This window comes from Mesoplodon mirus (assembly GCF_964341445.2).
Source record: "Mesoplodon mirus genome assembly, chromosome: 16".
NCBI lineage: Eukaryota > Metazoa > Chordata > Mammalia > Artiodactyla > Ziphiidae > Mesoplodon > Mesoplodon mirus.
In genome coordinates, this window is record NC_138992.1 from 44,268,272 (window position 1) to 44,288,545 (window position 20,274).

The following is a 20,274-nucleotide window of genomic DNA, read 5'->3' on the forward strand; positions in this document are numbered from 1 at the left end:
TTCACTTTGTATGAACCCCTAGGTTTGAAGTGGGTCTCTTGTAGACAGCATATATATATATATATATATATATATATATATATATATATGTCTTGTTTTTGTATCCATTCAGCCAGTCTATGTCTTTCAGTTGGAACATTTAACCCATTTACATTTAAGGTAATTATCTATATGTATGTTCCTATTAACAACTTCTTAATTGTTTTGGGTTTGTTTCTCTAGGTCTTTTCCTTCTCTTGTGTTTCTTGTCTAGAGAAGTTCCTTTAGCATTGGTTGAAAGGATGGTTTGGTGGTGCTGAATTCTTTTAACTTTTGCTTGTCTGTAAAGGTTTTAATTTCTCTGTCAAATATGAATGACATCCTTGCTGGTAGAGTAATATTGGTTGTAGGTTTTTCCCTTTCATCACTTTAAATATGTCTTGCCACCCTCTTCTGGCTCACAGAGCTTTTGCTGAAAGATCAGCTGTTAACCTTATGGGGATTCCCTTGTATGTTATTTGTTGCTTTTCCCTTGCTGGTTTTATATTTTTTCTTTGAATTTAATTTTTGATAGTTTGATTAAGATACGTCTTGGTGTGTTTCTCCTTGAATTTATCCTGTAGGGGACTCTCTGCATTTCCAGGACTTGATTGACTATTTCGTTTCCCTTGTTAGGGAAGTTGTCAACTATAATCTATTCAAATATTTTCTCAGTCCCTTTCTTTTTCTCTTCTTCTGGGAACCCTATAATTTGAATATTGGTGCATTTAATGTTGTCCCAGAAGTCTCTGAGACTGTCCTCAATACTTTTCATTCTTTTTTCTATATTTTTCTCTGCAGTATTTATTTCCACCATTTTATCCTCCAGGTCATTTATCTGTTCTCCTGCCTATTTATTGTGCTATTGATTCCTTCTAGTGAATTTTTAATTTATTTACTTTGTTGTTCATCATTGTTTATTTGCTCTTTAGTTATTCTGGGCCTTGTTAAATGTTTTCTGTATTTTCTCCATTCTATTTCCAAGATTTTGGATCTTCTTCTCTATACTTACTCTGAATTCTTTTTCAGGTAGACTGACTATTTCCCCCTCATTTATTTGGTCTGGTGGGTTTTTACCTTGCTTCTTCATCTGATGCATATTTCTCTTTCTTCCCATTTTGTTTAACTTACTGTGTTTGTGGTCTCCTTTTCAAAGCCAGCAGGTTCGTAGTTCCAGCTGTTTTTGGTGTCTGCCCCCAGTGGGTAAGGTTGATTCAGTGGTTTGTGTAGAGTTCCTGGTGGAGGGATCTAGTGCCTGTGTTCTGGTGGGTGGGGCTGCATCTTGTATTTCTGGTGACAGGACCATGTCTGGTGTTGTGTTTTGGGTGTCTGTGAACTTAGTATGATTTTAGGCTACCTCTCTGCTAATGGGTGGGGTTGTTTTCCTATCTTGCTAGTTGTTTGGCATTAGGAGTCCAACAATGGAGCTTGTTGGTGGTTGGGTGGAGTTGGGGCTTAGCATTGAGATGGAGATCTCTGGGAGAGCTCTCACTGAGTGATATCACATGGGGCCAGGAGGTCTCTGGTGATCCAATGTCCTGAACTCAGCTCTCCCCCCTCAGAAACTCAGGCCTGACATCAGTCCAGAGCATCAATACACTGTCAGCCACACAGCTCAGAAGAAAATGCAAGAAAAATAGAAAAAAAATTAAGATAACAAAATAAATAATGTTATTAAAATAACAAAATTTAAAAGTAGTAATAATAGAGAGAGCTGCAAGATGGTGGAAGAGTAAGACACAGAGATCACCTTCCTCCCCATAAATACATCAGAAATACATCTACATATGGAACAACTCCTACAGAACACCTACTGAACACTGGCAGAAAACCTCGTACCTCCCGAAAGGCAAAAAACTCCCCATGTACCTGGGTAGGGCAAAAGAAAAAAGAAAAAAAAGACAAAAGAATAGGGAGGGGACCTGCACCAGTTTGAGGGAGCTGTGAAAGAGGAAAGTTTTTCACACACTAGGAAGCCCCTTCATGGGTGGAGACTGTGGGTGGAGGAGCGGGGAAGCTTCAGAGCCATGGAGGAAAGCACAACCACAGGGGTGTGGAGGGCAAAGTGGAGAGATTCCCGCACAGAGGGCCAGTGCAGACCTGCACTCACCAGCCTGAGAGGCTTGTCTGCTCACCCGCCGGGACAGTTGGGGTCTGGGAGCTGAGGCTTGGGATTCAGTCAGATCCCAGGGAGAGGCCTGGGGTTGGCTGCATGAACAGAGCCTGAAGGGGGCTAGTGCACCACAGCTAGCTGGGAGGGAGTCTGGGGAAAAGTCTAGAGGTACCGAAGAGGCAACAGACAATTTCTCACCTCTTTATTTCCTGGTGCACGAGGAAAGGGGATTAAGAGCGATGCTTAAAGGAGATCCAGGGACAGGCGCAAGCCATGGCTATCAGCGTGGACACCAGAGACGGGCATGAGATGCTAAGCCTGCTGCTGCAGCCACCAAGTAGCCTGTGTGGAAGCACAGGTCACTATCCACACCTCCCCTCCTGGGAGCCTGTGCAGCCTGCCACTGCCAGGGTCTCACAATCCAGGGACAACTTCCCCAGTAGTATGCATGTCATGCCTCAGGCTTGTGCAATGTCACGCTGGTCTCTGCTGCTGCAGGCTTGCCCCGCATCCATACCTCTCCCTCCCCCCGGCCTGAGCGGACCAGAGGCCCTGAATCAACTGCTACTTTAACGCTGTCCTCTCTGAGCAAAGTACAGATGCCGTCAGGTGACCTACATGCAGAGGCGGGTCCAAATCCAAAGCTGAACCCCGGGAGCTGTGTGAACACAGAAAAGAAAGGGAAATCTCTCCCAGCAGCCTCAGGAGCAGTGGATTAAATCTCCACAAGAAACTGGATGTACCCTGCATCTGTGGAATACCTGAATAGACAAGGAATCATCCCAAATTGAGGAGGTGGACCTTGGGAGCAACCATATATATTTTTTTCCCTTTTTCTCTTTTTGTGAGTGTGTATGTGTATGCTTCTCTGTGTGATTTTGTCTGTATAGCTTTTCTTTTAGCATTTGTCCTAGGGTTCTGTCTGTCCTTTTTTTTTAATTAAATTTTTTTTATCTTAATAATTATTTTTTATTTTAATAATTTTTTATTATTTTATTTTACTTTATTTTATTTTTTATCTTGTTCTTTCTTTCTTTCCTTCTTTCTTTCTTCTTTCTTTCTTTCTTTCTTTCTTTTTTCCTCCCATTTATTCTGAGCCATGTGGAGGACAGGCTCTTGTTGCTCCAGCCAGGCATCAGGGCTGTGCCACTGAGGTGGGAGAGCCAAGTTCAGGAAACTGCTCCACAAGAGCCTCCCAGCTCCACATAATATCAAACAGTGAAAATCTCCCAGAGATCTCCATCTCAACGTCAAGACCCAGCTCCACTCAAGGATGAGCAAGCTAGAGTGCTGGATATCATAGACCAAACAACTAGCAAGACAGGAAAAAAAAGCCCATTCATTAGCACAGAGGCTGCCTAAAATCATAATAAGGCCACAGACACCCCAAAACACACCACCAGGCGTGGACCTGCCCACCAGAAAGAAAAGATCCAGCCTCATCCAGCAGAACACAGGCACTAGTCCCCTCCACCAGGAAGCCTACACAACCCACTGAAGCAACCTTAGCCACTGGGGAAAGACAACAAAAACAATGGGAAATATGAACCTGCAGCCTGTGAAAAGGAGACCCCAAACTCAGTAAGTTAAGCAAAATTAGAAGACAGAGAAACAGACAGCAAATGAGGGAGTAAGGCAAAAACCCATCAGACCTAACAAATGAAGAGGAACTAGGTAGTGTACCTGAAACAATTCAGAATAATGATAGTAAATATGATCCAAAATCTTGGAAATAGAATGGGGAAAAATACAAGAAACGTTTAACAAGGACCTAGAAGAACTAAAGAGCAAACAAACAGTGATGAACAACACAATAAATGAAATTAAAAATACTCTAGAAGGGATCAATAGCAGAATAACTGAGGCAGAAGAATGGATAAGTGACATGGAAGAAAAAATAGTGGAAATAACTACTGCAAAGCATAATAAAGAAAAAACAAGGAAAAGAATTGAGGACAGTCTTGGAGACCTCTGGGACAATATTAAATGCCCCAACATTCAAATTATAGGGGTCCCAGAAGAAGAAGAGAAAAAGAAAGGGACTGAGAAAATATTTGAAGAGATTATAGTTGAAAACTACCCTAATATGGGAAAAGAAATAGTTAACCAAGTCCAGGAAGTGCAGAGAGTCCCCAACAGGATAAGTCCAAGGAGAAACATGCCAAGACACATATTAATCAAATTATCAAAAGTTAAATACAAAGAAAAAATATTAAAAGCAGCAAGGGAATAAACAACAAATAACACATAAGGGAATCCCCATAAGGTTAACAGCTGATCTTTCAGCAGAAACTCTGCACCCAGAAGGGAGTAGCAGGATATATTTAAAGTGGAAAGAGAAAAATCTACAACCAAGATTACTCTACCAGCAAGGATCTCATTCAAATTTGATGGAGAACATAAAACCTTTACAGACAGGGGCTTCGCTGGTGGCACAGTGGTTCAGAGTCTGCCTGCTGATGCAGGGGACACAGGTTCATGCCCTGGTCTGAGAGGGTCCCAAGTGCCGTGGAATGGCTGGGCCTGTGGGCCATGGCTGCTGGGCCTGCACGTCTGGAGACATGCTAATAAAGCCTGAGCTCCACAGCGGGAGAGGCCACAGCAGTAAGAGGGCCACGTACCGCAAAAAAAGAAAAAAACAATCTTCTGAGACAAGCAAAATCTAAGAGAATTAAGCACCACCAAATCAGCTTTAGAACAAATGCTAAAGGAAATTCTCTAGGCAGGAAACACAAGAGTAGGAAAAGACCTACAATAATAAACCCAAAACAATTAAGAAAATGGTAATAGAAACATACATATTGATAATTACCTTAAATTTAAATGGAATAAATGCTCCAACCAAAAGACATAGACTGGCTGAATGGACACAAAAACAAGACCCATATATATGTTGTCAAGAGGAGACCCACTTCAGACCTAGGGACACATACAGACTGAAAGTGAGGGCACGGAAAATGATATTCCATGCAAACGGAAATCAAAAGAAACCTGGAGTAGCAATTCTCATATCAGACAAAGTAGACTTTAAAACAAAGAGTATTACAAGAGACAAAGAAGGACACTACATAATGATCAAGGGAACAATCCAAGAAGAAGATACAACAATTGGAACTAGTTATGCAGCCAACATAGGAGCACCTCAATACATAAGGCAAATAGTAGCAGCCATAAAAGGGGAAATTGACAGCAACACAATCATAGTAGGGGACTTTAACACCCCACTTTCACCAATGGGCATATCATCCAAAATGAAAATAAATAAGGAAACACAAGCTTTAAATGATACATTAAACAAGATGGGCCTAATTGATATTTATAGGACATTCCATCCAAAAACAACAGAATAAACATTCTTCTCAAGTGTGCACAGAACATTCTCCAGGATAGATCATATCTTGGGTCACAAAATAAGCATTGGTAAATTTAAGAAAATTGAAATCATATCAAGTATCTTTTCTGACCACAATGCTATGAGACTAGATATCAATTACAGGAAAAAATCTGTAAGAAATACAAACATATGTAGGCTGAATAACACACTACTTAATAACCAAGACATCACTGAAGAAATCCAAGAGGAAATCACAAAGTACCTAGAAACAAATAACAATGAAAACATGATGACCCAAAACCTATGGGATGCAGCAAAAGCAGTTCAAAGAGGAAAATTTATAGCAATACAATCTTACCTTAAGAAACAAGAAACATCTCAAATAAACAACATAACCTTACATCTAAAGCAATTAGAGAAAGAAGAACCAAAAAAACCCCAAAGTTAGGAGAAGGAAAAAAATCATAAAAATCAGATCAGAAATAGATGAAAAAGAAATGAATAAAATGATAGCAAAGATCAATAAAACTAAAAGCTGGTTCTTTGAGAAGATAAACAAAATTGATAAACCATTAGCCAGACTCATCAAGAAAAAAAGGGAGAAGACTCAAATCAATAGAATTAGAAATGAAAAAGGAGAAGTAACAACTGACACTGCAGAAATACAAAAGATCATGAGAGATTACTACAAGCAACTCTATGCCAATAAAATGGACAACCTGGAAGAAATGGACAAATTCTTAGAAATGCACAACCTGCCAAGACTGAATCAGGAAGAAATAGAAAATATGAGTAGACCAATCACAAGCACTGAAATTGAAACTGTGATAAAAAATCTTCCAACAAACAAAAGCCCAGGACCAGATGGCTTCACAGGCGAATTCTATCAAACATTTAGAGAAGAGCTAACACCTATCCTTCTGAAACTCTTCCAAAATATAGCAGAGGGAGGAACACTCCCAAACTCATTCTACGAGGCCACCATCACCTTGATACCAAAACTAGACAAAGATGTCAAAAAGAAAGAAAACTACAGGCCAATAACACTGATGAAGCTGGATGCAAAAATCCTTAACAAAATACTAGCAAACAGGGCTTCCCTGGTGGCGCAGTGGTTGAGAGTCCGCCTGCCGATGCAGGGGACACAGGTTCGTGCCCCGGTCCGGGAAGATCCCACGTGCCACGGAGCGGCTAGGCCCGTGAGCCATGGCCGCTGAGCCTGCGCGTCCGGAGCCTGTGCTCCGCAACGGGAGAGGCCACAACAGTGAGAGGCCCGCGTACCGCAAAAAAAAAAAAAAAATACTAGCAAACAGAATCCAACAACACATTAAACGGAATATACACTATGATCAACTGGGGTTTATCCCAGGGATCAAAGAATTATTAAATATATGCAAATCAATCAATGTGATACACCATATTAACAAATTGAAGTGGAAAAACCGTAGGATCATTTCAATACATGCAGATAAAGGATTTGACACAATTCAACACCCATTTATGATAAAAACCCTGCAGAAAGTAGGCATAGAGGGAGATTTCCTCAACATAACAAAGGCCATGTATGACAAACCCACAGCCAACATTGTCCTCAATGGTGAAAAATTGAAACCATTTCCACTAAGATCAGGGACAAGACAAGGTTGCCCACTCTTACCACTATTATTCAACATAGTTTTGGAAGTTTTAGCCACAGCAATTAGAGAAGAAAAAGAAGTAAAAGAATCCAAACTGGAAAAGTAGAAGTAAAGCTGTAACTGTTTGCAAATGACATGATACTATATAGAGAGAATTGTAAAAATGATGCCAGAAAACTACTAGAGCTAATCAATGAATTTGTAAAGTAGTAGAATATAAAATTAATGCACAGAAATCTCTTGCATTCCTATACACTAATGATGAAAAATCTGAAAGTGAAATTAAGAAAACACTCCCATTTACCATTGCAACAAAAAGAATAAAATATCTAGGAATATACCTACCTCAGGAGACAAAAGACCTGTATACAGAAAATTATAAGACACTGATGAAAGAAATTAAAGATGATACAAATATATGGTGAGATAGACCATGTTCTTGGATTGGAAGTATCAACACTGTGCAAATGGCTCTACTACCCAAAGCAATCTACAGTTTCATTGCAATCCCTATTAACATAACACTGGCATTTTTCACAGAAGTAGAAAATAAATTTCACAATTTGTATGGAAACACAAAAGATCCCAAATAGCCAAAGCAATCTTGAGAAAGAAAAACGGAGCTGGAGGAATCACGCTCTCTGACTTCAGACTATACTACAAAGCTACAGTAATCAAGACAGTATGGTACTGGCACAAAAACAGAAAAATAGATCTATGGAACAGGATGGATAGCCCAGAGATAAACCCATGCACAAAATTCACCTTATCTTTGATACAGGAGGCAAGAGTATACAATGGAGAAAAGACAGCCTCTTCAATAAGTGGTGCTGGGAAAACTGGACAGGTACATGTAAAAGAATGAACTTAGAACACTCCCTAATACCATACACAAAAATAAACTCAAAATGGATTAAAGACCTAAATGTCAGGCAAGATACCATCAAACTCCTAGAGGAAAACACAGGCAGAACACTTTATGACATAAATCACAGCAAGATCCCTTTTGACCCACCTCCTAGAGAAATGGAAATTAAAACAAAAATATACAAATGGGACCCAATGAACTTAAAAGCTTTTCCACAGCAAAGGAAACCATAAACAAGACAAAAAGAACACTCAGAATGGGAGAAAATATTTGCAAGACATGGAAGCAACCAAAGTGTCCATCAAGAGATGAATGGATAAAGAAGATGTGGCACATATATACAGTGGAATATTACTCAGCCATAAAAAGGAGCAAAACTGAGTCATTTGTAGTGAGGTGGATGGACCTTGAGACTGTCATACAGAGTGGAGTAATTCAGAAAGAGAAAAACAAATGCCATATGCTAACACATATATATGGAATTTAAAAAATAAAAAAGGTCATGAAGAACCTAGTGGCAAGATGGGAATAAAGATGCAGACCTACTAGAGAATGGACTTGAGGATACGGTGAGGGGGAAGGGTAAGCTGGGACAAAGTGGGAGAGTGGCATGGACATATATACAGTACCAAACGTCAAATAGATATCAGAGGGAAGCAGCCACATAGCACATGGAGATCAGCTCGGTGCTTTGTGACCACCTAGAGGGGTGGGATAGGGAGGGTTGGTGGGAGGGAGATGCAAGAGGGAAGAGATATGGGGACATATGTATATGTATAACTGATGCACTTTGTTATAAAGCAGAAACTAACACACCATTGTAAAGCAATTCTACTCCAGTAAAGATGTTTAAAAAAGTAATGATAATTTAAAAAAGAGGACAATCAAACAAATAAAGAAATCCACCAAATTATAACAAGTGCTAAAAACTATGCTAAGATAAACATAAAAATCAGAAACAAATCATTCACAGACAACAAACCCCAAGTCCACAGTTGTTCCGAAAGTCCACCACCTCAATTTTGGGATGAGTTATTGTCTATTCATGTATTCCACAGATGCAGGGTACATCAAGTTGTTTGTGTGGATTTAATCTGCGGCTCCTGAGGCTTCATGGAGAGATTTCTTTTTCTCTTCTTTGTTCGCACAGCTCCTGGGGTTCAGCTTTGGTTTTGGCCCCACCTTTGCATGTAGGTTGCCCTCAGGCATCTCTTCCCACCCAGACAGGATGGGGTTAAAGCAGCAGCTGATTAGGGGGCTCTGGCTCACTCTGGCCGGCTGGGGAGGGAGTGGTACTATAGTTATAATTGGAATGTTAGGTGAGCCTGTGGTGGCAGAGGCCAGTGTGATGTTGCAACAACTTGAGGCATGCTGTGTGTTCTCCCGGGGATGTTGTCCCTGGATCATGGGACACTGGCAGTGGTGGGCTGCACAGGCTCCGGGGGGGTGGGGCGGATATGGATAGTGACCTGTGCTTTCATACAGGATTCTTGGTGGCTGCAGCCGCAGCCTTAGTGTTTCAGGCTCATCTCTGGTGTCCAAGCTGATAGCTGCGGCTCATGCTCGTCTCTGAATCTCGTTTAGGCGGTGCTCTGCCTTCTGTAGGCAGACAGGGAAGGAATACCCTCTCCTTGCACACCCAGAAACAATGGTCTTTTTCACCTTAGGCAGATCCAGACTTTTTTCCAGACTCCCTCCCGGCTCGCTGTGGCTCACTAGCTCCCTTCAGGCTGTGTTCATGCAGCCAACCCCTGTCCTCTCCCTGGGATCTGACCTCCGAAGACTGAGCCTCAGCTTCCAGCCCCCACCTGCTCTATAGGTGAGCAGACAAGTGTCTCAGGTTGGTGAGTGCTTGTTGTCACCGATCTTCTGTGAGGGAATCTCTCTACTTCGCCCTCTGCACCCCTGTTGCTGCACTTTCCCCTGTGGCTCTGAAGCTTACCTCCTGCCCACCCCGTCCCCACCAGTGAAGGGGTTTCCTAGTGTGTGGAAATTTTTCCTCCTTTACACCACCCTCCCAGAGGTGCAGGTCCCATCCCTATTCTTTTGTCTCTGTTTTTTCTTTTCTCTTTTGCCCTACCCAGGTACGTGGGGATATTCTTGCCCTTTTGGAAGTCTGAGGTCTTCTTACTCCTCCGCCATCTTGAAGGTCTCCCCCATATTGACTTTTTAAAAACTCCTTTTGAAAGTAGAAAATATCTAAAAATGATAATTTTTCCCCAATAGTTATTTGAGAAGAAATACCACACAAAGCACACAATTGCACCAGGCAGAAATGATTCAGGTGGATCAATACACCTGGCCAGATCCAGGATGTATGGTCTGGTTGAAGCAATTCTCTTCAAAAATCATATTAACCTTTCAGTGATTCATACTCACTTCTTAGTACTTGAGAGCTAGAAGACAATAAATTATCCCTAAATTTTCAATGAGTCATAAAACCAAGGTCTTGGACTTTATATCTGCATTTATCCCTGATGTGCATTTATTTCCTATTTTATTAAGGAAGAATAAAATAGTGAATTCCTAAGGTTGCTGTCTTTATGACATGCTTGATATAAATCATCTGGAATATTTTAATATTCCCATGTAGCACCTATTGTTCTTTTAGTGCAAGGTTAGAATAATTCAATGTTGTAAGAGATATAAGAATATCATTTTTAGAAACTCCTACTTATCCTTTTTGATTTCATCTTAAATGTTATGTCATTCTGGAAGCATTTCCTCGCCCCTAAATTAGGTCATGTTCCCTAGCTATGAAAACCTATACCTTCCTATAATAATCCTCATCACATTCTATTGTAGATCCTAGTTATATTTGCCTATATTTCCTTCTAGTCTGTCTTCTAGTCTGTAATATTCACCACTTTATCTACAGACACTCTCTCAGGGCCCAGCACATAGTTAGTGACCAAGTTAAAAATAAAAGGTGCTTTTGCTTTTAACTATTGACTATTCTTAGAATTCCTTTAGTAAATTTTATTTATATACTATCCATTCCAGAAAAGGGTTTGAGGTGGTCCTGAGCACTGTTAGGTGCTCTTTTATCTACCTCCATCATCTTGCCCTCTTTCCTTTTTTCTTTCTCCTTTTAGAGCAGGAGGTGTAAATTGGCTTCAATTTTACTAGCTCTGTGGCCTTGAACAAGTTACTTAATCTTTCTCAAGTCTTCTGATATGCAAAATTGGAATAAATGTATTTATATCACAGAGTTTTGAGGAATGTTAAATGGAATGAAATAGTGTATGTAAAGATATTACCCATGATAGATATTCAATAAATGTTACTTCTCTTACTCCAGGCTGAGAAAAAAAAGGACTTAAAAAGAGATTATATGCTACACTCATCATTATGTAATGGCTCAGGTACCAGAAAACTAGTATGGCAGATACTAGGGTTCAGGACTTTTGCTGTGTGATTAAATAAGCCTACCAGATAATCTGCCCTGCTCTAGTGGTAGGAAATCTCATGAAAAAAAGTCATCCATTAGCTCACAACCTCACTAGCAAAAGCAACTCTACTTCCCAAAGTGCACCAAACACTAGAGTTGGAGTATTACAGTGTGGTGAGTACTGTAGGTCTGGAATAGAACTTCTGGAGTTCAGCTGTGGTATTTAAACCTTTTTACAACTTAATTTCTTCATCTGTAAAATGGAGCTAATAACAGCACCACCTCATATGGCTATTGTGAAGACTGAGTTACATATGTGTGGGTTTAAAACAACACTTGCACATAACAAAGGCTCAATAAAGATTAACTTTTAAAAATAAAGTATATAATAAAAATTTATTTTTTGCATTCTGATGTAGGCTTTATTTTTCAAAGTTCTCATGAATTCACTAATGGAAAAGGAAAAATACCTCTTCATTCAATGAACTCTAAAATTGGTTTTGGTCACCAGGAAAAATCACTGATCAAAAAGTAACATACATGTGTGCTAGCTGTGAAATAACATTGGAAAATAGTTTTTGTCATTTTGAATATAGAGGTTTTATAGGAATTGATAGTGATACATATACTACCACTAGTAAAAAATACAACTTTTGATGACAAATATGAAAAAACAAACCAGCTCCCAAAGAGCATAATTCTTTTACTTTTACATATGGTTAAAATTAGTTAAAGAATATTCCTTCCTGCTTTTATATAATATTGACTATCAAACTACCTTGCCCAGTTCTTTTTCTCTAAAGTACTTCCATGCACTATTGAATTGGCAATGCTGCATGGGTTGATATATCTCTTAAAATGGATGCCTTTTTTCTGTCAGGTACAGAGAATGGAAGAGTCTGTCACTTTTCATAAACAATACTTTGAAACTTTTCTCCTTCACAGCTAGTGAGAGAGAATACTTACATTAAGACATTATTTAAGAATAGACAATAATCTCTCCTAACATTAGAAAAATTATGTTCATTTTTCTTGACTGGAGTGTAGTTTCCTCTACATGCAAACCTACGAGACGACACAGATGCAAGACCTCAGTGTCATAATCCTGTGCTTATGGGACTGCACAGACCTGCATAATTTCTGTGCTCAACAGCCCTCTCCCCTCACCTTCGTGTCAAAACTTATCACTTTAAAATTCTGGGTGCCTGATAAATTAACACAGACCACATCCCTGTCTTTGGAGTAATAAAAACACTGAACATGTAGTATAGCTAGGGAATGTGTCTACGTCTATAGGATCCTGATCACAACAGCCATTATTAAACTTTTCTGAGAAAAAGCTCCCTCTATGAAAATTTCCTTTGTGCTGTGAGTTTGGACAGATGAACAGGAGCTGACATGCAGGTGAGTCTCACCTTCTATCACACAGGCAGTGCCTATAGAATAAGTACATGATACAGAGATGGAAGGTATTTCATATCCTTGTTTCATGTAAATGTGACTGATCCTACAAGACCTATACAATATATAATATATTTAAGGTATTAAGAAAAAAGTGATTTTCTGTAGATACCCAAGATTTTAAAATCCAAATTTCCGCTAAATGTAAATGCAAACATCCAATTTCCCAAAGCAGTATGTGCTATAAATATTTGCCTCAAAATACAATAAAATAATAAAGCATAGTATATGCTGCTTTTCAGTTAGTTAATTTATATATTAATTTCTTTTCTGTTGCATATAATGAACCTATTAGGATCACTTTGTCCATTTTCTTTCAGTCTCCATCAATTGCCACACTTCTGGATGGGTATCTTTTCCCCACGAGCATAAATGTTCACTTTTCTCTAAACATCAATTTTTTTCTTTGGAAAATTATTTCTGAGCATCTTGTCCCTGGGCTATGTGCTGAAAATACAATAATTATTAAGACCAAGTTTCAGCTCAGGTGTATCCTTCAGCCTAGTTTATGATACAATTTGAATGTTGCCCTTCTCTGCCAGTCATATTCATTCAATTATTCAATAACATTGATTTATACATGCATAAAAATTTCACTTTTCACATATTACATAACAGAAAATGCCTGTGAAATGGGTATTATTTTTCCACAAATCACAATTTAGAAAATCCTACTTAGCCACACATAATGCAATATGCCCATGTATTATTTTTTTTTTAATTTTCACTGAGATAGTAACTAATTTTGAAGAAATTAAATTATGTTTTCAAAGTACATATTTCTAAAATTTTGGCATAGGGAAAGTACTTACAGGTTTAGTATTCTCTTCAATAACTTCTTCTAGAGGTTCAAGTTTAAGATCCTTTGGTTAGAGTAAGAAATGGGTAGAAAACAAGAAATTAGTTAATTAAACAAAACATCATATATTTGAATGGTAGCACTTTTTGGCTAATATTAAACCGAAGGAACTTCATGATCTGAAATAATTCTGATTTTTTAAAGTGGGCTGTTCCAATAAAGATTCTTTTACCCATTATATCAATTGTAAGGAGCCATTTCAGATATGTTCATTTTATTATTACTTTGAGTATACATCACTGATGCCATTAAAAGAGAACAAAGTGGAGAGAAGATTCATTAAAGCAGAGAGGGAAAGGATAGAAACAGTAAAAAGGAAAAGTTAGGATGACTAGGCTGATTTCTTTTCCTGTGGTTATATGGCAATATACTTGAGATATCATGATAGACATTTACACTTTAGTGCTAATTTTGCTTTGCTAAGAGGTGAAATAAAAAGCAAATGAAACCACTATCGATATTTGTTAAAAATGTAGGGTTACCAAAAAGACCTTAGGGTTATCTGCAGTGATCAATGTATAATGCTAATGGCTCCACTGAAACCAAGAATGTAATATCTGAGGACTTCATTCTAAGAATATATATCCTAGAGAGTGACATCACCAAAATGGTGACATAGGTTGTTCCTGGCTTTGCTCCCCTTCACAAGAACAACAACTAGCAACTATTGAGAATAAGACACCTCTGGGGGAATCCTAGAACAAGGCTGAAGCAACCTCCTGTACCACAGAGACCAAGACAGACCTCATTCGAAGGTAAAAGAGGTGGCTATACGTTGACAGCATTGTCCCATCATCAGGCCAGCACAGCACACCTGGACAGATCTTCCCTGAGCCTCTGGTTCCCTCAGTGGGAAAAGAGATCCCAGGAGAGACAACTAGGCCCACCCAGCATTGTGGGTCATTTTGTGAAAGCCCCTACTCTGATCTTGTACCACAAAGATGAGAAATCTGTGGGGCTCAACCACAGGGAATCTGACTGTGACAGAGAAGAGGGAGGGGGCTTGCAACAACCAGCACACAGATCTTGGCAGACCAAGCTCATACTGCAGTGTCCAAGTAGTAATCCCAACCAGCAGCTTTGCTCATCTGCAGAACCAAGCTGGGAACTTGGAGGAGAGCAGATCTGCCTGATTCGGATCTTCAAAGGAGTTTTGTTGACCCTAGAGCCCAGTTCGCCCACGCCCAAGCAAGGAGCTGAATCATATTCCCACCCACTATAGTGAGTGTCTTCCAGGCCAATCTTACCAGAGGAGCTGGCAATAACTTCTGGAAGCAGTGTTGCCCAGCGGTGCTCAAGCCAAGAGGTGGGTGAACAAAGCTGATTACCCATGAAGCAAAACCAGCAGCAGGTGTGGAATGTTCCCATGCTATGCACAAGCAGATGGATTAATTCATAGCCAAAACTGAGGGTAAGTCCTGGCATCTCCCTATCTGAGACCTTATTTGGGACTCTGAGAATACCCTGGAGCTAAACCTCCCCCTCTTGCCTAGGCAGGGTAGGTGAGACACAGCCCCACCTACTGTGGAGAGTGTCTTCTGACCTCATCTCACCAGAAGGGCTGGTGACAACTCCTGGAAATTGTGCATCCCAGTGGCACTTGAGCTGAGAAGCAGGCAGAGCCAATAGTTTGCAGAGCAAAGCCAGCAGCCATGTTCAGTCAGGGAACTTGGGGTGTGGGTTGGCTTGAGTTAAAACAACAAAGAACTTCACCAGCTTTAGAGCTGCTTGTCCTGCTGCATGCAGGCAAGTATTCTAATTCATAGCCCTGTTCATTGACAGTCTCTAACGTGTCCAAGCAGGGAACCTAACTAGAGCACACAGGAAGCTACACAGCTCATTCAACACACCTACATGCAGGGGCACTTGAACAGAGAGCACAGTCCATGGCTTCCCCCATCTGCAGAGCAAAACCAGTGGCCTCACCTGACCAGGGAAGTCAGTGCACACTATGGACTGGCTTGGGTCCCCAAAAAATGAGCTGTATAGGCCCTGGGTCCTGTACTGCTGCCATGCCAGGACACAGAAGTCCCATTTACTACTAGATATAGTAACCAGTCCCAACCATCTAGTAAGTCTGACCAGAGAATCCAGGCAACCATGGAGCCCATCCTACAACCTCACTTGTGTAGGGAACCAAGCCAGTAGTACTATCCAACATTTCTCAGCCAGTGGCACAACCCCTATCCCTATCCTCAGAGCTGAAACAATTGCCCTGCCTCCAATAAAGCATAATAGCAGACCCTACCTGCCCCAAAACATTATCAGCAGACATATCCCAAAACCCAAACTGAGCTCACTACTGAAGAACTGTCTCTGCCAAAGCCAAACTGTAGAGTCTGGAAGGGGAGCCCAACTACTTAAATTCACAAATATCAATGTAAGGGATCAAAGATTATGAAAAATCAGGTAAATATGACATCACCAAAGGAAACTAATAAAACTTCAATAACTGGCCCTAAAAATGAACACCTATGAAATGCCAGAGAAAGAATTCAATAAAATCCTCTTAAGGAAATTCCTCTTAAGGAACTGCAAGAAAAAACAGACTGCTACACAAAATTAGAAAAACAAAGCACGAATATAATAGAAGTTTGACAAGGAAATAACAACCATCAAAAAACAAACCAAAATAAACAAAACTCCTAGAGATGAAAAATGCAATAACTGAACTGAAAAATTCAATAGAGAATTTCAAAAGTAGACTCAACCATGCAGAAGAATCAGTGACCTGGAGGATACAACACTAGAAGTTACTCAGGAAGAGGAGCAAAAATAAAAAAGAATGAATAAGAGTGAAGGAAACCTATGGGAATTTGGGAGACACTGAAAGGGAAAAAGTATTCACATAATGGGAATTCGAGAAGAAGAGAAAGAAAAAGAGACAGAATGCCTATTTAAAGGAATAATGTCTGAAAACTTTCTAAACTTTGGGAGAGATATGAACATCCAGATCCGTGAGGCCCAAAGGACCTCAAATAGATTGAATCTAAATAGGGCTAGTCTGAGACACGTCAATTAAATTGTCAAAAGTCAAAGACAAAAGAACTGTAAGGGCAGCAAGAGAAAAGACAGAAGTCACATACAAGGGAACCCCCATAAGATTATCAGCAGAACTTTTCTGACCAGTAGAGAATGGGATGACATATTAGAAATATTGAAAAAAAAATAACTGTCAACTAAGAATTCTATACTTGGTGAAGTTTTCTTTCAGAAACAATGGAAGGATAAAGACTTCACTGAACAGAAGATGGCGGAAGAGTAAGACGCGGAGATCACCTTCCTCCCCACGGATACACCAGAAATACAGCTACACGTGGAACAACTCCTACAGAACACCTACTGAACGCTGGCAGAAGACCCCAGACCTCCCAAAAGGCAAGAAACTCCCCACATACCTGGGTAGGGCAAAGCGGAGAGATTCCCGCACAGAGGTTCGGTGCCAACCGGCACTCACCAGCCCGAGAGGCTTGTCTGCTCGCCCGCCAGGGCGCGCAGCGCTGGAAGCTGAGGCTCGGGCTTCGGTCAGAGCGCAGGGAGAGGACTGGGGCTGGTGGCGAGAACTCAGCCTGAAGGGGGCTAATGCGCCACAGCTAGCCTGCAGGGAGTCCGGGAAAACTCTGGAGCTGCCGAAGAGGCAAGAGACTTTTTCTTCCCTCTTGGTTTCCTGGTGCGCGAGGAGAGGGGATTAAGAGCGCTGCTTAAAGGGGCCCCACAGACGGGCGCGAGTCGCGACTGAAAGCGCGGAGCCCAGTGACAGGCGTGGGATGCTGGGGCTGCTGCTGCCGCCGCCAAGAAGCCTATGTGCGAGCGCAGGTCACTGTCCACACCGCCCTTCCGGGAGCCTGTGCAGCCCGCCACTGCCGGGGTCCCGGGATCCAGGGGCGGCTTCCCTGGGAGAACGCACGGTGCGCCTCGGGCTGGTGCAACGTCACGCCGACCTCTGCCGCTGCAGGCTCGCCCCGCACTCCGTGCCCCCCCCTCCCGCCCGGCCTGAGTGAGCCAGAGTCCCCGAAGCGGCTGCTCCTTTAACCCTGTCCTGTCTGAGCGAAGAACAGACGCCCTCCGGCGACCTACACGCAAAGGCGGGGCCAAATCCAAAGCTGAGACCCAGGAGCTGTGAGAACAAAGAAGAGAAAGGGAAACCTCTCCCAGCAGCCTCAGAAGCAGCGGATTAAAGCTCCACAGTCAACTTGATGTACCCTGCATCTGTGGAATACATGAATAGACAACACATCATCCCAAATTGAGGAGCCAGGAGTCAGTGCTGTGCCTCTGAGGTGGGGGAGCCAACTTCAGGACACTGATCCACAAGAGACCTCCCAGCTCCACATAATATCAAACGGCAAAAATCTTCCAGAGATCTCCATCTCAACACCAGCACCCAGCTTCAGTCAACGACCAGCAAGCTACAGTGCTGGACACCCTATGCCAAACAACTAGCAAGACAGGAACACAACGCCACCCATTAGCAGAGAGGTGGCCTAAAATCATAAAAAGTCCGCAGACACCCCAAAACACACCACCAGACGTGGACCTGCCCACCAGAAAGACAAGATCCAGACTCATCCACCAGAACACAGGCACTAGTCCCCTCCACCAGGAAGCCTACACAACCCACTAAACCAACCTTAGCCACTGGGGACAGACACCAAAAACAACGGGAACTACGAACCTGCAGCCTGCAAAAAGGAGACCCCAAACACAGTAACATAAGCAAAATGAGAAGACAGAAAAACACACAGCAGGAGAAGGAGCAAGATAAAAACCCACCAGATCTAACAAATGAAGAGGTAATAGGCAGTCTACCGGAAAAAGAATTCAGAATAATGATGGTAAAGATGATCCAATATTCTATTTCCCAGATCCAAAACCTTGGAAATAGAATAGACAAAATGCAAGAAACAGTTAACAAGGACCTAGAAGAACTAAAGATGAATCAAGCATCGATTAAAAACACAATACATGAAATAAAAAATACTCTAGATGGGATCAATAGCAGAATAACTGAGGCAGAAGAACGGATAAGTGACCTGGAAGATAAAATAGTGGAAATAACTGTTGCAGAGCAAAATAAAGAAAAAAGAATGAAAAGAAAAGAGGACAGTCTCAGAGACCTCTGGGACAACATTAAACGCACCAACATTCGAATTATAGGGGTTCCAGAAGAAGAAGAGAAAAAGAAAGGCACTGAGAAAATATTTGAAGAGATTATAGTTGAAAACTTCCCCAATATGGGAAAGGAGATAGTTAATCAAGTCCAGGAGGCACAGAGAGTCCCATACAGAATAAATCCAAGGAGAAATACGCCAAGACACATATTAATCAAACTGTCAAAAATTAAACACAAAGAAATCATATTAAAAGCAGCAAGGCAAAAACAACAAATAACACACAAGGGAATCCCCATCAGGATAACAGCTGATCTCTCAGCAGAAACTCTACAAGCCAGAAGGGAGTGGCAGGACATAATTAAAGTGATGAAGGAGAAAAACCTGCAACCAAGATTACTCTACCCAGCAAGGATCTCATTCAGATTTGATGGAGAAATTAAAACGTTTACAGACAAGCAAAAGCTGGGAGAGTTCAGCACCACCAAACCAGCTTTACAACAAATGCTAAAGGAACTTCTCTAGGCAAGAAACACAACAGAAGTAAAAGACCTACAATAACGAACCCGAAACAATTAAGAAAATGGGAATAGGAACATACATATCGATAATTACCTTAAATGTAAATGGACTAAATGCTCCCACCAAAAGATACAGATTGGCTGAATGGATACAAAAACAAGACCCATATATATGCTGTCTACAAGAGACCCACTTCAGACCTAGAGACACATACAGACTGAAAGTAAGGGGATGGAAAAAGATAGTCCATGCAAATGGAAATCAAAAGAAAGCTGGAGTAGCAATTCTCATATCAGACAAAATAGACTTTAAAATAAAGACTACTAGAAGAGACAAAGAAGGACACTAGCTAATGATCAAGGGATCGATCCAAGAAGAAGATATAACAATTGTAAATATTTATGCACCCAACATAGGAGCATCTCAATACATAAGGCAAATACTAACAGCCATAAAAGGAGAAATCGACAGTAACACAATCATAGTAGGGGACTTTAACACACCACTTTCACCAATGGACAGATCATCCAAAATGAAAATAAATAAGGAAACACAAGCTTTAAATGATACATTAAACAAGATGGACTTAATTGATATTTATAGGACATTCCATCCAAAAACAACAGAATACACATTTTTCTCAAGTGCTCATGGAACATTCTCCAGGATAGATCATATCTTGGGTCACAAATCACGCCTTGGTAAATTTAAGAAAATTGAAATTGTATCAAGTATCTTTTCTGACCACAGTGCTATGAGACTACACATCAATTACAGGAAAAGATCTGTAAAAAATACAAACACATGGAGGCTAAACAATACACTACTTAATAACGAAGTGATCACTGAAGAAATCAAAGAGGAAATTTAAAAATACCTAGAAACAAATGACAATGGAGACACGACGACCCAAAACCTATGGGATGCAGCAAAAGCAGTTCTAAGAGGGAAGTTTATAGC

At 40.9% G+C, this 20,274-nt stretch overlaps 1 protein-coding gene across 1 annotated transcript in view; it reads right to left on the reverse strand.

Moving 5' to 3' along the window:
* Positions 1–20,274, reverse strand: part of NECAB1 (N-terminal EF-hand calcium binding protein 1) — a 250,392-nt gene that overhangs the window by 20,447 nt on the left and 209,671 nt on the right. Inside the window, exon 9 of the mRNA XM_082601744.1 lies at positions 13,635–13,685. Coding sequence (XP_082457870.1) covers positions 13,635–13,685 — 51 coding nt within the window. The remainder of the gene's footprint in view (positions 1–13,634; positions 13,686–20,274) is intronic.